This window comes from Colletotrichum jinshuiense, chromosome 1, assembly GCF_051148585.1.
Source record: "Colletotrichum jinshuiense chromosome 1, complete sequence".
Taxonomy (NCBI): Eukaryota; Fungi; Ascomycota; class Sordariomycetes; order Glomerellales; family Glomerellaceae; genus Colletotrichum; species Colletotrichum jinshuiense.
In genome coordinates this window covers 750,347-770,650 of record NC_139302.1, presented here as the reverse complement: position 1 = coordinate 770,650, position 20,304 = coordinate 750,347, and the positions used below count along the sequence as shown (strand labels likewise).

At 55.2% G+C, this 20,304-nt stretch overlaps 5 protein-coding genes across 5 annotated transcripts; 3 read left to right on the top strand and 2 right to left on the bottom strand.

The window, feature by feature from the left end:
* Positions 1-133: 133 nt before the first annotated feature.
* On the top strand, positions 134-1,573 carry EsH8_I_000209 (uncharacterized protein; the record flags this gene model as incomplete). Its single annotated transcript, XM_083267622.1, has 1 exon — positions 134-1,573. The coding sequence occupies one exon, from the start codon at positions 134-136 to the stop codon at positions 1,571-1,573; it is 1,440 nt and encodes a 479-aa protein (XP_083118060.1).
* Positions 1,574-1,826: 253 nt separating this feature from the next.
* Positions 1,827-3,047, bottom strand: EsH8_I_000208 (uncharacterized protein; the record flags this gene model as incomplete). Its single annotated transcript, XM_083267621.1, has 1 exon — positions 1,827-3,047. The coding sequence occupies one exon, from the start codon at positions 3,045-3,047 to the stop codon at positions 1,827-1,829; it is 1,221 nt and encodes a 406-aa protein (XP_083118059.1).
* Positions 3,048-6,014: 2,967 nt separating this feature from the next.
* Positions 6,015-6,629, top strand: EsH8_I_000207 (uncharacterized protein; the record flags this gene model as incomplete). Its single annotated transcript, XM_083267620.1, has 1 exon — positions 6,015-6,629. The coding sequence occupies one exon, from the start codon at positions 6,015-6,017 to the stop codon at positions 6,627-6,629; it is 615 nt and encodes a 204-aa protein (XP_083118058.1).
* Positions 6,630-15,085: 8,456 nt separating this feature from the next.
* EsH8_I_000206 (MARVEL domain-containing protein) lies at positions 15,086-16,770 on the top strand (the record flags this gene model as incomplete). Its single annotated transcript, XM_083267619.1, has 6 exons — positions 15,086-15,187; positions 15,320-15,400; positions 15,500-15,524; positions 15,606-15,705; positions 15,763-15,998; positions 16,100-16,770. The coding sequence occupies 6 exons, from the start codon at positions 15,086-15,088 to the stop codon at positions 16,768-16,770; spliced, it is 1,215 nt and encodes a 404-aa protein (XP_083118057.1).
* Positions 16,771-17,678: 908 nt separating this feature from the next.
* Positions 17,679-19,420, bottom strand: EsH8_I_000205 (major facilitator superfamily domain-containing protein; the record flags this gene model as incomplete). Its single annotated transcript, XM_083267618.1, has 2 exons — positions 17,679-19,021; positions 19,153-19,420. 2 exons carry the CDS (start codon positions 19,418-19,420, stop codon positions 17,679-17,681), a joined length of 1,611 nt encoding a protein of 536 aa, XP_083118056.1.
* Positions 19,421-20,304: the final 884 nt, after the last annotated feature.

Here is a 20,304-nt window from a genome sequence, read left to right as displayed (position 1 = left end):
AGCCGCGAGAATCTCGCGATATCTACCTTTTCTTTTCTTTCTATTCTGCTACACCCTATTTCTCCCTTTAACCTACACAGTAGGCACGAATATTCGCGCGCGTCTCTACCAGTAACCCGCGACGCAACCCAGAATGAGCGGTAACCGTCAATACCAACCTGCTCACCTGCCCACCAACGTGGCCGGCAACTTCGACAAGGCGGCATTCGACTTCGAACAATTCATCGCGGAAAACAAGGCTCAAATGGAACAACCAGTCCATAACGAGACCGCGTCTAACGCGCAAGATGACAAGCAAGTCGAGGAGACGATCATGGACAAGGAGGACCTCCAGGTCCTGACTCCGCCCCGGCCTCCCGCAGGAAACGAGTCCGCTCGAGAGGAACAGAGCACCGAACACGCGGAGGGCACCGATTCGGCTAAGCCCTTGTTCCCCAACCTGAGAAGACGCCACCACGCCCAAGCCAGTGGGGCCCAAGATCCCGAGGACAGCATGGACGATCGCGAGGATACCGAGACCGACTCCGATCAGGAAGACAACCGGTCCAATGACACCGACAACGAGTCGTTCGAGGATCGCGAGGACGAACCGGTCGTCTCGGGTGCTAAGACCCCCAAGACCCCGAGGAACGCGCGCTCGCGAACCCCTGCAACACCCAAGGGTCCCCGTACCATCCAGTACCCAACTTACGAGCAAGCCAAGAAACGCGCCAAACAGGCGTTCAAGACCAACCCGAACCCGGAACTTCACATCGAAGTTCGGAACTGGATCGAGAAATTCTACGAGTCCAAGGAGTCGTGCAAGCGCCCTGGCATCACATCGGTCGCATACTTCCGTACGGTCACAGACAAGATCGACAAGGTTCGCAGAGCGTACCTGAAAGGTGAACCATGGACAGAGTACCTCCCCACGCACGCCCAGATCCTCGGCGCAACTTTCGTGGAACCACCCGGCAACCTTAACGCCAGCATCGCCGGCACCCTCCTTATGGTGGGACGACTCGACCTGCTGACCGCCGCTCAACTCGAGTACGTTCACATCAATCCGGCGACTCACAACGTTGTCAAGGAGCTCGACGAGAAAGTCGACAACGTCGTCCAGACAACGGCGGCATATGAAGAGCGCATCAAGACGCTGGAGACAGCGCTCCAGGGTGCCCTCGAGACCGTTAACAAGCTTTCCGCGAACCTTGACACAGCCAACGCGAACCACATGCGTCTAGGCAACGACATCGCAAACAAGCTTATCCCCAAGGTCGATAAGAACACCGTGGAAATCAACAAAGTCTCTACGTACGTTAATGACATGCAAGAGGCCGTACGCGAAGGGTTCGAGAAGCACAAGGCCACCATAACTGGCATCGAAACCACTGTGTCGGCACTCAGCAAGAAAGTCGGCCCGGCGGCCGCGCTTGATAAGTTCAAGAAGGGCCCATTCGCTGACCTCGTCGCGAAAGTCGACGACATTGCGGGGAAGGTCGGCACCAGCCAGGCGAAGCGCCCGGCAGAGCCAGTGGAGGAAGAGGAAGTCCGTGAACCGGCGCCCAAGAGGACTCGACTGTCGTTCGTGTGAGGATCGAGAGAATACATGGGACTTGTGAGATATTTCGCGTTTGTACATGAAGGATACAGGGATCGGTTGGAGTAATCGGGACGATTACCTCTCAAAGGAGGGGCACTTGTCAACGTCTTTTCGTCTAAGTCAACCAGGCTTGGCATAGGACACGTGATGGAACACGTGACCGCGGTGTATATAGACAGATACACGCCAGAACCCATGGGGGGGGGTTCAACCTTGAAGATATCACTTTGCTCATACCTAGCTTTCACTTTGCTGCTTGTGTTGTTTGGTCCTTTCTGCTCTGTTTGCCTGATTTACGTTGGCCCTCTATTCGCGACATCTCACGATCCCTCCGGGATCGATCCCGTCCCCACGACAGTCTTACCCCTTCTAGCAGATCCGGAACGGCTGCCAGAAAGACTGTGACATGATCTCTATTGAAGTTGGACATCTTCTCCATTCGCATCCAAGTTGCCAAAAGATTGAAGTAACGCGCCGCATCCTGCGCATAAATTGCAGTGTCTTCGTTGAGACGTCTCCACATTGAGTAGTAAAGATCGTTGATCTCGTTGGGCAACAGCTCGAGACGCTTGACGATTTCTTCGGGGTCGTCCATGTTCAAGACACCCAGCTGTTGGCCTTTGACTGCCAAAACCACCCATAAAAATACGCCTTCGGCCTTGTAGCAGAGCATATCGACAGCGCTTTTCAACTTGCATGGGTCTTCGAAGAAGGGACGCAGGAGGTCCTCGGAGTAACGTCGAATGTCTCGCATGGTTAGATCTTGCATCCGCATGGTCTTCTGGTCTTTGAAACGGTGAGAAAATATCCGTTCTGGTCGGCTAGAGACGACGCATTTCGTCCGTGGTGATATGCAGAGACCATCAATGACCCTCAAGAGTTTCATAATATCTGCTGCTGCCATCTCATCTAGCCCGTCAAGGAAGTAGCATAACGGATTACGCAGATAGCGGCAGACCGAAATGAGCGTCTCCGTCAGCTCCTTCTCCGACCAGTCGCTGAAATGTTTCTTGACAGGAAATCTTTGGCACTGGAGCGCTAATTCGTAATGATCGGCTCCGCCTTGCAGGACCTGGTACAAGAGGGAAGCAAGCATGCCTCTGAGGCTTTTCTGTATCGCGGTTCCCGCAGCCCAAATGAAGTACGAAACAATGACGCAACTGCTCTCAGAGCCTGCGAGTAAAAACCCTTCATTGAGTCGCTGCAGCGTTCGAGGGGTTTCGGCCAGGGACTTCATCAGAGTGCTTTTCCCTGATCCAGGTTTTCCACTAATCCAGTACAGCTTAACGTCAGCCGATTTTAAATATTCTCCGAAGTCATCCCACGGTGCGTCCAGGTGAGGGTTTCTGTATTCTCTGGCAGAGCCCCTTTTATGGATGGAGCTATCCTTTGTTGGATCGTACTCGAATATCCAGTCAAAGGTGCCCTGGTGGGGGTCGTTGATTTGACTGTGTCGTTCATTCATATGTTCGTATCGAAGGCTCTCTATCAACTGATTGAACATCTCCTCGTGTCTTTCTTTCAGTTTCATAGCTTGCATATCGACTGATACTTGCAGCCGGGTCTCGTTTGATTCATTTGTTATGTGCGCCATTATGCTATGTGACTGGTCTTTTATCAAACTCTCTAGGCTTGTGTTACCCTCTGATAACCTTTTTACAAAGGTCTGTAAGGAAGATTGAAGTTGGGTAAACTCTTGTTCATGTTGAAGTTCGACCAAACTGTAGCGGTTCCTAAGGTGGATATAGTAAGCAAGCAGTCATTCAGGATTCCGGAGGGGGATGAAGTATCTTGTACCGTATACGTACCTAATATTAACCAGTAACCGAGTTTCAAAGATTTTCTGACAACTCGAACTGGTTGCTTTCAATTCTTCAAGCCTTCTTCGTCTCAGAATAGCTTTGATGGAGCTGCCGACAGCTTGAAGAAGCCTTCCCTTTGTGGCGTTACCCGACAGTTTAGCTAGTTCCTTTTTCACTTCGGCCGCAGCATCGAGAGATCGCCTCGCAACGTCTCGTAGCTCTTGGTCATCCTTGTTCAGTGTCGTTTGACCCAGCGACTTTTCTACGTCTTGGCCCAGCTTTATAAGCTCGTTGTTGTAGTCCGCGAGGCTGGGATCGACAGTTCCAGAATCGATAACGTTTTTGGCAACGGCGATTGAGCTGTGGAGGGAGCCGATGAGCTGAAGGACGCTGCACGCAAGCCCCAGTGCCGCGATACTTTCAAGTCCTGACATGGCAGCGGGTTACTGCGGTAGTAAAGTTCAGGTTCGGTGTAGGGCAATTTTGATCTTGAACAGACAGAATGAGCCCATCACGGGAGTGTGGAAGAGGAGAGGGAGCCAGCGCGAATTATCCTTGCCAGGATTCGGCTGGGCGGGGGGTCCAGCCAAAAGAAGTGGAATGCTGCCCTCAGAGGGCGATGCGACCAATGGCGACCGTCAGCCTCAGAGTTCTGAATGCTCCCCTGTCGATGTAGCGAAGGTAATATGAACCAATGATCGCAAGTCCTTGCTTGGCACGTTTGCTTAGGTGCATACTCGTCACTCAACAAAGGAATTTGACACGTACGGGAATGTTTGATGGGAATTTCTTCGTGTCCTTGACACCCATATCATGCATATTTGAAGTTTTAAGTATTATGTACAGGAACTTCCTTTGTATGTGCTATACTACATTTCATTTGATGTATCTTTCAGTTCTTTCTTGCTACTGATTAAAGATTTAGCTCTTCAAACTTGGCGCTTCCTCCGAATTCTTCATTATTTGTAGTTGAAGACACCCTCGTTCCTCAAAAGACAAACTTGAATAGGCAGGTGACATAACTAATAAAGGAGATCACAAAATTGGCATGGGTCCGAGAAATTGCTTCTCAGAAATAAGAATTGGAACGACGTGCATTATCAAACTGGCTATTTTGATGGTCAAAATAGGTGAAACGATGCCTTAATATCAAAGATGGCATCGCCAGAAATGTTGAAGACCTCATCCAGGCAAGGCATTTGTCAAAAGTTTCATTGCTTCCTGAGTTCATAACGGACTGCTTACGAACTGGCCAGATAGAATCCACGTAACTCCACGTCCGGATGGTCTACTATGCCTCGGATATTCAACCTCAGACCTATCATCAAGATTTGTAGGTTGCGATCAATAACATGCATGCATGCAGTTTTGTAATGAAAACAAGACCAAAATCAAGATCCACGAGGCTTTTGTCATAAAAACTGGGGTAAGACCTCTTATTGGTTTGCATCGAGAGAGTTTACCTCGATTCACTGTGATGCACTACTGCTCCATCGCAGCAATACAAGTCGGTAAATGACAATAGTTCCGACCAAAGGTCTAGTATAGTTCTGCTTTAGAGTTTGAATTTTGCGGCACGACGTGAATTTGGCTTGACTGACATAGCACGACCTGGCATGTGATGACTCTGGACTTTCGGAATATGATGGACTCCTACATAACAAACGCTCTGTCGCTTTGATCTCAATCCGGCTTGGTTCACTAGTCCCGGCATCCCCAAGAGTAAATGAGCCTCAGAGACATTACAACGGCATTGTCGTCCTAGCGGGCAGGGCTCCTTTGGTAAGCTTTCCCAGAATCTTGGGCCGTGGGCCAAGGCTACATACAAACCTGCCGCGGACAAAGTGCTAGTGGAAATTCCTGGACATTTGGTTGGCCGATGTGACGCAATAGTGCTAGAGCTTCCCGAAAGCCACAGTATTTCATTCTACCTATATGTAAAGTGATCCCGCTGCGCGAAGGGTTCAATCCCAACAGCCGAAAACGCAAACGGCCGACTTCTCTCCTCCACCAACGTCCGCGCCAACGGAGGTACCGTAACAAGCCTCTGTCGACCGGCTAGATTTTTTCCGCCCGTACCGCTCTCATTCCCGTCCCGTATTGGTCAGGCTGCCGCACTAACTCTGAGCAGTTGCCGCGATTTAAGCATGCCTTTGAACTCGGCCGGATGCAGCCGCCCCCGCAATCGAAAACGGACCTGCCCTGTGTTTTGGCCAGGCCATTGTGTTGTAGGCCTACACGACCTACTCGCTTTTCCCAGCGATTGCTACGAGTCTAGACCCGGGCACCAGGCCCTGGGGGCTTGATTCCGATTCCCTGGGTAGCAGTGAGACACCGAACAAGGAAAGGTGTCTCGGATAGGTAATCTGGAGAAGGCAAGGGCCGATCGACACCAGGAGAGGCTAATATTGAGAGGCAAGGAAATCGCAGGACTGGGAGCCATTGACGGGAAGAATAAATACGAAGATCTTATCCCTCCTTGGACCAAGAGGAATAAGACACTCAAGCAGCTCTCAACAAGTCTCCAGCAACAACTCTCGAAGGCCAGCTCTCAATCTCGATCTAGCTCTCCTCGAAAATCAAGTCAAACGCCTTTCCATCTCCCAATCTCCCAAATCCCGGCCTTCAAGATGCATTTCTCTGCCATCGTCGCCGGCCTCGCCACCCTCTCCACCACCTCGGCCTTTGCTGTGCCCTTCCTCGGCAGCCTCCCCTCGCAAACCACCACTGGCGAGAGCTTCCTCGAAGACCTGACCACCTATGACAGTGCTGTTACAGACCTTGTCACGTCGCTCAGTGGCCTCAACCTACAACGCAGTGCCGTCGGCAACACGAACCAGATCTCTAGAGTCCTCCGCGACACCATCCGCCTCCGAGCCTCCAGCAACACGGCCCGCCTCGACGCCGCGGGCATCATCGTAGTCCTCAGCCCCACGGACTCCCTCGCCGTTGTCAACAAGCTCACAAGAGACATTTTCCCTCACTTCACGGCCGCCACGGACCTGCTGAGAAAGGCGAAGACCGCTAGCGTCCTCGGCACGACCACCGCATTCTTCGATGCCATTGGAGTTAGTACGCCCTACGGTTTCCTGGAACTCCTCCAGTTTATCACGAACGACGTCGTCAACATTACCACCTCCCTGACCAAGTACATCGACCCCGCCTCCCTGACGAATTTCGCCACCGTCACCAACAACCTTTTCAGCCTGCTCAACGCCACTGTTGCCGCTTACAGCTTGCCCTAAGCTAGCCGACAGCGTTGCAAACCCCTCCCGATCGAGAAAGAGACCTCTGCGAGAAACGCGGAAAAGTCACATCTACAAATATCAACGATACACAGATGATAGAATAATAATGAGGTTATGAGTCAAGTCCAACTATAGTTGGCTCATTTTTAGTTTTTTTCCCCTCTGATAAAAGAGAACATACAATCACTTACAAAACCTACTATAATAATAATATAATATAAAACTGATCCTTTTTTTGCAAACCTCAAACTTTCTTTACTGGCTATTGCGATGAACTTGGCCAGCCATGACTTTTAGGTACCGACTTTGGAAGACAACAAGAGCTCTATTCTAAGCTCAGATAGTGCAAAGTGAGGAGGTCATTTCTCAAAGCAGGTTGGGAGGGGTTCAGAGGAGGTACATTCCTTTAAGGGTCATCTTTCATAACGTCCGGCCGACGGTAAAGATCAAGCTCGAGGCGTCGGTCTTTGTTCGCCCCGCTGTCCTTCTACTGGGTCTCTCATGATGAAATGCATTTGCTAAACGTTATCCATATCAAGCTTAAGCAACTACCGACTTCTGATGCGCGCACAAAGGAATTTCTCGTCATACGTTGTTTTCGGCAGTCCTCTGACCTTGATGAGAGCCGAGATTCAGGGACCGATCCCGCTAACCCAGGACCGGAATGTAGAGCCTGGATGGTTCCTGGACGAGAGTCTTTGAGAGTGGGAGTCAGCCACATCCACGGTTCTACCGGGGTGTGGGTCAAATTAGCCTGGATGCAAGATACCAGTGATCGTAAAGAGCGAATATGTCCTTGGCTCACGACATAGATTGGGAACTGCCAAAGGGGGCTTCTTCCTAAGCGAGACATGCCGGCTCCTCGCGAGGCTTTGAGGAATTGGAATTGTTCTGCCGTGGAGAGAGAATTACGCGAACAGAGAGCAAATTGTGATTTGAGTTTTCTAGTCATCTGGATGTAAAATCCTGCCCCCTTGGACCCCAGAAAGCCGGATTACTGCCTCTTGTCTTCATAACCCCGTACTTGACTCTGAGCAGACATGAAAGCGCGTGACAAAACCCGTTCTTCATCTCTTAGATGGTCTATATTTCGGTTTCATGATAATGGACATTGTGGTCAGTGTGTACACTCCTGGCCGAACCGTTCCTGCCTTGCAACGTCCATATTAAACAACAACAATACTTATTTCTTCACGTCTTCACAGGGGAGAACTTCCACTACATTTATGCCACGTAGACCAGCGGCTACCTCACAGTAACTGCATATACTTGGATAACTCTAGATTTGCCGAGCACGGTAGAACACCAATGGCAAAGCTGACATCGTCATTTGTTCAACCAGTTCCAATTTAATGTTGTCGATACTTATATCCAATATGAGGAAATGTTTCAGGATGGCCCTCGTTGTCTCCGTTACTAGGTTCGCTCATCAACTTGTGCCAGCAGATCAAGTCGAAATCCCGAGTATATGTCTCCTTGAACAAAGGTACACCGTAAACAGACTGAAAGGACGACAAGAAGGAAAGGACGCGAGAAGAAAGACAACGGATCAAAGTGAGAGTCATCTCATCATACGAGCCGAGCCGAATGGCGCCAGCCTGCAAAATCCGATTTCGGCGCAGTAACGTTACGGTCCTGGAATGGGGCGAGGGAGGGACGGGAGAGGGAACGCGGGTAAGCTTCTGCCGAGCAACCTCAGCTGTCTTATCACGCGCCGTCCCCCAGAGAGCGCCGACGTCTCCGGCTCGTTGTCATCACTCGGAGCTTCAGTCAGCATCCAGGTCAGCTGCGAACGAATCGAACAGGGGCGTTCCGTCCCCACGCGGTTTATCCGTACGGTCAGAGGATATTGCTTGGCGCACCAACACCTGCTCCGGGGGAAGGGGGTCCCGCCGAGCGGTGGTCAGAGAGGAGCCCTAGGCATGGGCCCATCTTCATAATAATGTTGAATGGGAAAAAACTTGCTCAAGCTGTTCCTCGCCAGGCCATCACCACAGAAAGTCACTTGTTGAGAAACGGTAGACAGGGGCCACTTAGGGAACCCTCGTTCCGCCATGACACACGCCCTGAAGACTGGCGTGTGCTTTTGTTCCTGAGAGGCCCATGACGCAAATGAAGCCCTCTCCTCCGGGCAACTACAACCGGGAGTAAACACTAAGCGGAGCATGAATGGCCTCATTTCGGAAGCCCCCTCGCCATTGCCCATCGAACGCCGTCGCGCCCTGTAGGGCTGGGGAAATGTGCGGTTTCTCCAAGCGTGCCGGATACCTTCGGCACGCCCACATCCCGTCGGAACCCGTAGAGTAGTGCCGTAGTACGACTTTGGGCCTCGATTTTGGGCGCCGGAAACGAGATTGGCGAGCCCTGACTCTTGCGCCTACGCCCCGTCCAAGAAGTAGCGCATGCGACTTATACGGGCTAAAGCCCACCCCGTTGTTGGCGAGCACGCACTGTTCCCCAGACTGTTTCTCGACCGAGAAAAAGAGAGTGACGTGTTGGCAGCGTAGTTTTTATACTCGCGCCGTCGTCGAACGGGGACGCGCCAAGTCTTGGGTTTTGGGAAAACCAGGAAAAACGTACACGGCGAGGGGACTGGACTACCCAGAGGCATATTATGCATGCGACGGACAAGTCGGGCACCAAGCTTTGGCCAGCCAGCTTTTCTCAAAAGCCCGACTGTGTAAGCAGTGGATGGCGATTCATGAGGGTACAAACTAGGCATGCCAATTGTCGTTGGCTACAGTGCTCCCAGATAGCCGGCTCTTCTGCGGTGATGGAACCATGGCGAGCAAGGGGCCAAAAGATCCAAAAAGGAAGGAATTTGCTACCGAGTAAGTTGACTCAGTGAGGGAAAAAAGCATAGTCGTCTCCCAGGGGCCGGAAGATCTCCGCGACTAGATTGGGGGAGGGCTTGGCACGTCCTGTGTGTTTTCTGAGGCCAGTTGGTGCTTGCCCTGCTCTTTTAAGTCTATTGGCACAAACCGGAAGATTTCGGGGCGAGAGAGCGGTCAACTACATAGTATCGCAGAGCACCATGACTCCCCCTCTTGACAGGGCATCAAGGGCATCGGGCCCAGGAGCCGGATTAGAGTTGGACCGGGCGCCTCGGCAACGATCGGATAAGGGCGGCGATCGACCCATGCCTGGGTCTCTGATTTTGGTAATAAACAGCAAAGAAAGTGAGAGAGAGACACAGAGATGCTTGAAAGATGTAAAGAGAGAGCGAGGGCGGTCGGAAGCTGGTGGAATTGCCGACTGTTGTGGCCGGCCATCGGGCGCTGTGCTGGCGGCGACGTCTCTTGGCGCGCGGGGCAGTGACATGTTTAGTTCTGCGCGGGCTGCAAAAGAGAGCATGTCGTTGCAACAAAAACGTTGGGTGGCGGCCAGCATGCTTAGGTTGGTGCTGTGACCGTATCACCCCCTCCGAGAAAGACACACAAAACTGTTCATGTCACGTTCTCTCTCTCTCTCTGGCACTCTCTCATGCTAGTCACAGGAAGGGTTCTCGTCCTCTGATCGATGGAGTCGGCCGTCTCGTCGTCCTTTTTGGGCCGGGTCAGAAATGAACCATTTCGTCATTGCGACAGGGGTAATGCTCGCAACGGTGAACGCACGGGGGGGGAAGGATTTGATGGCGGCTGCGGGAATTAAATTATCTTTTCCGCCAGGGCCCAACTCCAACAAAGGCGGAACGCCGATGGATGCCCAGGGCCGCTGGATCGGCAGGTGCCTGTGATGAGGAACCGCGGATTTTCATCTGCGGGCTGCTGACAAGGCCGGCTTCATTTGAACGTCCTCCGGTCCCGTGGAGGGGTACCCGGGGGTCCGAGTCAGGGGAGTGCAGGGGGGGCCGAAGTTGAGGATATGGAGATGACGAGACGGAACGACAAGACGGTCAAGACGGTGACAAGAATGGGGGGAGGGGGGGAGCATCGGCGGAGGACAAGACCGCAAGACACACATGATCCCTCTGCGTGTGTTTCGAATCTCTGGGCGCCAAAAAGGAAACGTGGAGGTGTTGGGAGACTCCTGGGCAAAAGGTCTTGGCCCTGGGAGGAGGGAACGGAGTGCCCGAGAGGAGTGACTTCAAGCGGAGGCCTCTGGGCGGAGACGGAGGAAGATCTTGCACAATTCCTGGAGGACCAACCCCGCTTTTCCTTTCCACCGGTGGCTCTATTTTGCTCTTGGCGGGCGGTTGGACTTGGCGGAAAGTCACAGAGTGTTCCAGTATGAGATAGTGTTGCGCATTGCGGCCTGCGGCGTGCGTCCTGCGTCTGCGTCCTGCGCAGCACTTTATGCCGCCGCCATTTTCTGCTGGTGGTACTTACTGGTAGTGCTGGTGGTGGTGGACTGTCTCTTTCTCCTTCGTCCCTCCCCCTCCCTTCTTCATCCACATCCCCCCTTCGCCTCCTGTGGTAAAGCTCCGTCACTGACCGGGAAGCATTCCGGAAGGCTTCTAGCGAATGGACTCTGCTGGCTGGGGCGGCACATGGTTCGTTTTGTGGGTTGAAGGGGGGTTCCACAGCTGCACCCACGCGAAGTGAAGGCCTGACAGCGAGGGGGGGCGATGAGAAAGCAGGAATCTACCGCGAAACGGGGTGCAAGTCCCCGACTGACGGCCGGGTAAAGACCGACCTGGCGGCTGCCCGGCTTCTCGTCTGACGACGAGCGAGGGGGCAAGGAGACTGACAGCGATGGAGGCGAGGCTGGAGATGGGGGTCTGGACGACTGCCGGCGGACAGGCCGGCCAGGATCATGGCGTTTTGGCTGGAAGAGGGGCGGAAAAAGAAAATCAATAAATTGTCTTCTCTTGCAGGCGTCGTTGCAGCGGCGGACGGGACGAGCGCAGGTAGGTCGACCTCTTTCTCCGCTTGGCAGGCATGTCTCAGACTATGAGTGAAGCTGCTGGTGATAGGCACCACCGCCCCAACCTCTCTGGTGCCACACACACATACCGGTACATACATACCTACATACATGGCTACATGCCTACACACCGTCTGGTGTATGGCAAACTTCCCACATACGCATGGAGTGAGGTGAGAGGCACGGTTTTTGCGATTGTGCATCGTGGCATGGACCGAGTATGGGGGACTACTGTGTCTGTCTGTTCTGGCAGTGAAGAGCATCTGTGCCGTGCCGTGTCAATACAGAATGTGTTGGTGTGTGTGTGCAGCCAAGTTATACACTATGTATGAGCCGCCGCAGAGAGTCCGAATAGACGTCGCCAAGGTAGACACTTGTCTTTGGGATGGTCTCGTTTTCGTTTCCTGGGGGTTGTTGCGTGCCCGTACGGGGCCCATACGAAGGCGCCCGCGTATCGGGGAATGGGGAAAAAAAAAGGAAGTCGTCGGAAAGCTGTAAATCCGAAGAAGAGTTTTTTTGTGCAAAAAAATAAAAAAAATCACAAAAAAAATCAAAGCCGTTTAGTTTGTCCCACCAAGCAAGCATCTGTACACTACAACTTGGGGGCTGCGGACCATATCGCATTGGTGGTTGGACCTGGACTGGGCTGGCTGCTTACAGACGGGACAGAACAGACATGTCGAGTGGATTGGGGCAAATGCGCGCGATGCATCTCCATTGTCCATGTCCCTTCCATGTCCATCTCTTTCCGGCGTCTGGGTCCATCGACACGCTCTATGATGCATGATCCATCCATCGATGTCCCACCCATGCATCGCCCTGCCTGCTGCGGCGGTGATCAGAGGCGGAGGAGCGGCCGATGCTGTTTGGGGCGCGCCGGCAGCGCAGCGTCGGCGGTGATTGGGCCGTTTCTGGGCGTGGGAGCGGGCGATTATACCATGGCACTAGTGCATGTATCCGTACCAGGACCCTATCGTGCTGTGGTTGCTGCCCACTGCCTCCACCTCCATGGGCATACGGGCATCCATCTGCTATGTAGTGTAGTGTATGTACCTCACCTCACTGCCGAACGAGGGACGGCGGGCTGGGTAGTGAACGAGCGGGTTGAATGGAGGACAGGCACAGGCCGAGAGAGCCATGAATGAAGCTTCAAGCATTGCCGCGGTGATGGATGGCCATTGTATGGCGGTGAAGTTTCGATGAAATATAACGTTGCAACGTCTCCGTCGTCAGAAGAGGGGAGTTTACAGGGGAGGGGAAGAGCAAAATAACAATGAACAAAGGACGACAAAATATGGCGACGGACTACGAGCCGAGACCAGACGAGATGGGAGAAACAATCATGAAGGTATTCCATTCCCGACTAAGAGAAGAGAAGGAGAGAGAAAAAAAAAGTGAAAAAAAAGAAAAGGAATAGAAAAAGGTACGTATCTTTCTGGGTACGTATCTGTTTTCGGGGGAGTTTGTTGAATTCTGCTCACAGGTACCCAGCCACGCAGAATACCGCCAAAAGGTACTTGCGGGGAATAAGGTGGGGTCCATGCCCAAGCTCTATCCAATGGAACACTACAAAATCAGCCTTCCGCTTGGCGGGGTGGGGAAACGGTCCACTTCACGGCCCAATGACAACGGCGTCCTTCGACCCCCCCCTCCCTCGCCGCCCCGTCTGTCTGTGCTGTCATGTCTTGACCTGTCTTGCTCTTTGCCATGCACAGACATATGACAAACAGACAAAGTGGATGATGGAGGATGCAAGATGGATGCGAATTGGTGCTCTGCACTCTGTACATTGTAGTAGACATACTATATACAAGCCGCGCTGTAGCAGCTAAAAAAGAAAGAGAGGACGCACACACAGTGGGTTGTTGGTTAGACATTCAGACACACGCACACAGACAGTCGGTCAGTCCAGCCTCTACTCTCTCTGTCTCTCTCTCTCTCTCCTGATCCTGAACCTATACATACCATACCTTACCACCTTTGGACGGTGCCTCTTGGCTCTCGTAGAGGCTTGGCTGCTGCTGCTCTTGGCGCCGTCTTTGGAGCAGGTTGGAGGTTGGAGGTCCCATAGTAAAATAGCCAGTCACGGCTGGATCCTGCTCTGCTCTGGCTCCAGGTTTCTCCCCCCGGTCATGACGGATGGCATGGGATGCCCAGGACTTCTTCTGTCAGGACGGAACTGACTGGCTGATTGTGGGCTGCCCAGGGTCCTCTCCCCCCCTCGCTTTTTGCCCCCCATGCCATCCCTGGTCTCCCAGAGGCCCTGGCCTGTCCTGCCTCTCCCCCATCCTGTCACCGTCACCGTCACCGTCCAGCTTCCGGCGCCTGGGTCGTGCTCGGGCGGCGTTGCTGCTGGCTGGTGTGGTGTTGGATCTTTACCGCACAAACAAGCCCGCCTAGCCAGCCATCCATTTCAGCCCGTTCTGCCCAGCCAGCAGAGAGGCACACACACACAAATCTACACATAACAGGTTTCTCGGCATGATTTCTGCTTGCTCCCCTTTCCTCCCCTTCCCGCGCGCCCTTGCTTGTTGTTTTTGTTGCTGTCCAGACCATCACGGGCATTGCATTAGCTTGCCTACCCTGTCATCCATCCGATCTGTGTGTATGTATGTATGTGTGTGTGTGTATGTGTGTGTCTGTTGTTGTCTATCCTATCCACCTGCCTGGGCCCATCCCATCCCATCCCATGCCAGTCCCTCATTCAATCCTCCATCCATCTGTCCATTCCGCCCTTGACCATTTCCAGAACCTAATTACCTCTCTCCCGCCGGTCCTCTGTGCTGCTTCCTGGTGCCCAAACTTCCAAGCCAAGGGAACAGCATCCAGCTCCAAAGTCTCCGCCCTCACTCCCACCATCCGACGCTGTCTGCCCGTCCCAATTAGCCGGCCCAGGGCGCCCTAAACTCTACTCTGTTCAACCTTGACAAACCCACCAGAGGAAACTGAGCCCGCCCCTTGACCAGTGCCAACTTTCTTTCAAGCTCCCCCCCGGCCGCCAACTCCTCCCGGCCTAATTACCTGCCAGCACTGACCTCCCCTCCCCCAAAACGTTGCATTGGGAAAACCTCTGCTCAGTGCGCTGAGCCCTTAGCCTCCGCTATTCAACCTTTTGTGATTGTGACGTCGATCGATTGGCGAGAGAAACATCAAACACCGCCGCCGCCGCCGCCACCACCACCACCATCCCATCACCACCACCGCCGCCGCACTCCCACGCTCTCGCATTCACACCCGCACTCGTACATACGCACGCAGGCATAGCAAACGCAAACAACTGCGCCCCCTCCGACGTCCGGCACCCCTACTGCCGCACCTCGATCCCCCGTCGCAACAACGGCCCCGAGCATTGCGTCCTGCCGACTCCCACCACGACGTCGACACGATCTCGAGATTCCTCCCCCGGGGAGCCCGTGGACGTCGAACCTGGCGATAACTCGATTCCCCTCGTCTCTCTCCGACCCGCCGCCCCGAATACCCAACCGACACGGCCCGACACCCCATCGTCTCCTCGCGAGGCACCGGGCCAGCCGACGAGGACTCCCCCCCCCGAACCCCAGGGGCCCAGCACCCTCTCCTCCCCGTCGATGGCTTTCCTGACCAGGAACATCTGGCCCAAAGATGGGAGGAACCGATCGCATGTCCCGGCCATGCCGGTGTGGATTGCCTGCATCAGGATTGTACAGCTCGTAAGGACTACCGCTCCGCTCCCTCCGCCCGCCTCGACACACCACGACCCCGTCTCGAGTCTCACGTGTCGCGGCGGACCTGCATGTTGAGAGAGAGCACATTGTTGACGGTGTTGGTCTTGGAAATATTAGGTCCTCGCCATGGCGACGTTAGGAATCACCGTCTACGGACTCACCACCATGCAAAGGGCCACGGGCTATCGCAGGATAACGGTATGCTTGACGGACCCTCCCCCTACCGCCGACGGGAGCTTCGCTCTCTGCCCGCGCTCCAGGGGAACTTTTGCTGACCAGGTATTTGTCGTGATGTAGTCCTTCAGCGGTACTGAAGGTTTCCGTAAGTCACACCACCACCCCGCCTCTCCCTCCCTCCCTCCCTCCCTCCCCTCTTGTGCCTCAATACTGACGTCGCGCATAGCATTTTCGTGGTTTGCATTCGCCTGGACCTTCTCCTACCTGACATGGCTGGGCGTGGCTGTCATGTTCATCCCCATCATGTACAACTGCTGGGTGCATCTGTAAGATACTGCTCCGACGCGCTGCACCGCGCCTCCGCTGACTTGCCCTTTTTGTAGCGGCCTCGAACTGCTCACCGTCGTATTCTGGCTGATCACCATGGCGCTCTTGGCCAGCCACGCCGACGACCTCGATTCCCTCGACGCCTTCATTGTAACCTTCGGCCCAAAGTACGAGGTGTACTACAAGATGAACGTCGAGCCCTTTGCCGACGGCTTCGTCGCCGCGACCTTTGCCGGCACCGCCACCTCCGTTGTCAACTTTGTGCTGTTTGTCATTACTATCAGCGTTTTCGGTGCGTGGTTTCTCTCGACAAGAAGAAGAAAGAGAGAGAAAGAAAAAACCTGTCTCTTTATTCCCGGCTACCAAAGGTCCCCTACTAACAAACCACCATAGGCCGCGCCCTGCACGCGTATCGCAAAGCGAACCTGGAAAAGGCACCCAGCACGACCGACTCGCAGAAGACGATCCAGGCCGAGGGCGACAAGATGGTCGCCTCCCCGCAAATGACCTCGGCCGTTCCCACCTACATCCACTGGGGCACGCAGTATCCTCCCCCCCATCACCCCCAGGCCTACCCCTACTACGGCCAGCCGTACGCGCAGTCGCCGCACTCGCACACGAACCCCTCGCCGCCGAACTCGGTGCCGCCGCACGGATTCCAGCCGGCCTACTTCCCCAACAGCCAGTGGCCGCCGCAGCCGCCGCCGCAGCAACAGCCGCCCCCCGAGGGCGGCGTATGGCCCGCCCAGAACTACGGCATGTACCAGCAGCAGGTGCCCATCGCCTCCCAGCATACCGGCCAGTCCGGCACCGACATGGGCTCGCCCCAGTTCCCCATGGTGAACCCCGTGGCCGCCACAAAGTCGGACCTCCAAGGCGTCTACACCACGCCGCCCTCGGGCGCCACGACGGCACACCCCGGACACCCGCCGCATCAGCAGCCGCCTCCGCCGCCACAGCCGGCGTCCGGCACAACACAGTGGCCGGCCGAGCTGAACGATGGGCGTGGGGAGGAGAACATGCCAGCAGAACTGCCGAACAACCCTCCTCGATCACCGAGATAATCACTACATCGAACGCCGGGGCGGAGAAGGGACGAGAAGAGAAGAGGAGGGAGAAACCAAAAAAGAAAGCCGAAAGCCGGAAAGAGGGGGGGAGGGAGGCCGAACTTAGGGCCTCGGGAACGCCCGTTTTTTCTTCTCAAGGAAGAAACGGAATGACGAAATACTTTATTAGACACGATTTTGCGGCGTTACATTTGGGTTAGGCGGGCGAGGCAAGATACATTTGCATAAAGAACGGCGTTTTCTTATTATTTTGGCAAAGGGGAAACCGGCGCATATGGAGGGGGCCGATATGCCGGGAAATAGCATGGGGCCGGGTTTTGACTGCGGACTATTATTATTATTATCATTATTCGGCTTCTGTCCTCGCAAATGGGGAGGGATACGCACACAACACAAACACATTTTTGGGAGGAAGACGAAGACGAAGAACAACAAGAAGAATGAGACGGGGGCAAACCACGGCAAAAAGAAAACAACGAAGAACCGGAATGGGCCGGCTCTTTTTTCATGCGTGTGGATTTGCTCTCGTTGGTACTTCTAGCTAGTATGGCCCTCCCCCTTTGCGGAAAGGGGGAGGGGGATGTGTGATTCATGTTACTTAATTCACGATACCCCCGATGTATGAATCGATCGGGGGGGATGACCATCTCCTACGCGTCGTTTCCACCCGGCGGTCATGCACATGGGCCGTATGGTTATTTTGCCAATCAATCTTACGGGCCAAGGACGATCGTCGCCCTTGTATCATCCCATGCCTATGATGGTATTTGAATTTCATCCCCAAACTGATAGGGGGAACAAAACGATGGACAGGAGGTCATGTATCTGTACATAAATAGCTATAACCGAAGTGGGGATCTCAAGATTATATAAACCATCCAAAAAAACTTTTTGAAGCCAGCCCCTCAGTAGACGTAGCGAAAGTACGGGTTCTCCTTGTCCGTCAAGTCCTGGAAGGCGAGCTTGGCCCGCTCGTCCTCGTCGACGGGCAGCTCGTCGCGGCGCTTGTTCTCGCGCCAGAGGACGTAGTACAGCGCGGCCGACGCGAGGATGCACACGACGTAGCAGATGATGAGGCCGAGCCACAGCTCGGGGTAGTGGCGGGCCTTGCTCTGGGAGCGGACGAGCTGGGGGCCGACGATGTTGCCGACGCAGTAGGCGACGAAGATGGTGGCGGCCATGAAGCTCTTCTTGGTGTGGCCGGCGACGTTGGACATGCCCAGCGTGATGACGAGGCTGACGACGCCGCCGAAGAAGCCGGTGATGGAGTAGCCCACGACGGGGGCGGCGGCGTGGCGCGTCCACGCGGACCGCCAGATGAGCGCGCAGCCCGCGATGACGGGCAGGCAGCAGGCGACCAGCATGAGCACGCGCACGTTGCGGAACCGCGTGCCGAGGTAGCCCGTCAGCAGGATGACGGCGAAGCAGATGGCGCCCAGCGGGAACTGGAAGAGGATGGCCTCGCGCGAGGTCCAGCCGAAGGTCGAGACGATGAGGGGCCCGAAGCCCGAGACGGCGCCGTTCATGGTGTACGCCGAGGCCATCATCAGCGCGACGAGCCAGACCTTGGCGTCGAGCGCGGCCTCGCGGAGCTGGTGCGGCTTGAACTTTGTGCAGCGCACGCCCGTCTGGCCGAAGCGCAGGCGCTCGACGGCGGCCACGCGCTCCTCGGGCGTCAGGAACCAGGCCGACACGGGCGAGTTGGGCACGGCGAAGCAGAGGCAGCCGAAGAGGAAGGTCAGGCAGCCGGCGAGGAGGTAGATGTACTGCCAGGGGCGCAGGGCGCCCGAGTGGATCTGGGCGAAGGCGTAGTTGAGGGCGCCGCCGATGATGGTGAAGAGGCCGGTGGAGCTGAACCACCAGCTCTGGCGCAGGGACTGCTCGGCCTGGGTGTAGTAGCCCGAGACGATGCACATGAAGCCCGTGGGGATGATGCTCTCGACGAAGCCCAGGAAGAAGCGCTGCGCGTACAGGCCCTGGTGCGTGGTGACGGCGGCGGTGAGCATGCAGATGCCGGACCAGAAGATGACGACGGCGCCGAGGATGCGGCCCATGTCGAAGCGCTGCAGGGCGTAGGTCATCGGGTAGAGGCCCGCGAGCATGCCGAAGTAGAAGAGGGACGTCGCCCAGGAGAGGCGGGACGTGTCGACTGCGCCGGAGGGGAGGGGCACCGAGAGCGAGAGGTCGGTCGTCATGCCGAAGAGGACCGCGGAGCCGAGGATTGCCTTGTCGTAGTAGACCAGGCCGTCTGGATTGGTTTGTGGTGTCAGAGGGGGCGCGGCGGGGGTGGTGTCAGAGGGTCGGTGGGTGAGCGGAGGGCAAGAGAGTTGGGGGGATGGTTGAGGGAATGCGAGACGGGGGTAGGAAATGGGGACGAACAGCCAAAGATCATGGCGGGGATGAGAAACCAGTCGATTTTGCGGACGGCGCGGGCGGCCGTGGCCGGCGAGTAGGGCTGCGGATGTGCCCCGACCATTGCGAGGGCGTCGTCGTCGCCGGCGTTGGAGCGGTGGTGGTGGTGGAGGTGATCAGCGGAAGCGGCAGGTAACGAGGCCTCGACGTCGGGGCCGGAGCCGATGGGCAGAGGCCCCGGCGCGGACTCGGGCGCGGGGCCGGAGGTGGCGAGGTGGTCCTTTTCGGGGGCCATGGCGGGGTGTCTGTGTGTGGATGGATGGGGTCACCTGGCCGCGGCTTCGAGGTTTCGAGTCAAAAGCTACGGGTTTGTCTGAAGATTTTGAATGTTTTGGATCCGAGTACGGAGTATTTGTTCTAGCGAGGGAGGGATTGGGGGGCGTGGAACAAGTGAGCTGAACTCTCGTCGATCCTCCAGTAAAGTGTCTTTAATACCGGGTCCCGTTGCGCGGTTTTAAAAAGGCAAAATCGCCTCACGGGCCAAGTAGTATAGATGATGAATGGCTTGGCCGGGGGTGTGGGTGACACGGGTGTTTGGAGAGAAAACTCATGAGCAAATCATCTCGGAGATGGGACAGCTGGGATGGCGGTCGGATTCCCTCTGCGGGATAAACGAGCCCTTGTTCTGTTTGCAAAAACAATGATTTAAGCTCTTGGAATTTCTTGTCCCCCACGTCGTATTCCCGTCTCGAGGACTCGGTTCCAGGAGAGAGGGTAAGGTCGACGAGGGGTTGGCGAGCCGAAAGCCTCCAACAGCCGCCATCCCGGACCATCCTTTCCCACATTTGTGATGCCAGAGGCCCCGCTAGGCGGATCTGGGTTTGGCGGATTTGCAAATTTCTGCAGCTTGACTGTCTCGCTTGCGAGGGAGTAGAGTTTGGGGGGGCTGCGATTGGACGGGGCTGGAAACGGTCTGGGCCCCGGGTACAATCGGAGATGGGGGGCCGAGTTCGGTGCGAGGATGTAGGGGCGTGGGAGGTTCCATGCATGTGAGTTTGGCGAGAGAATTTTAAAGACCGGTGACATTTGGCTGAATCCATCTACTCGCAAAAGCTAATGGGTTGTCGGCTGTTCGATGTATGAGTGTAAGATGACTGGGGTAAGAGTTCGGGGGGCCAT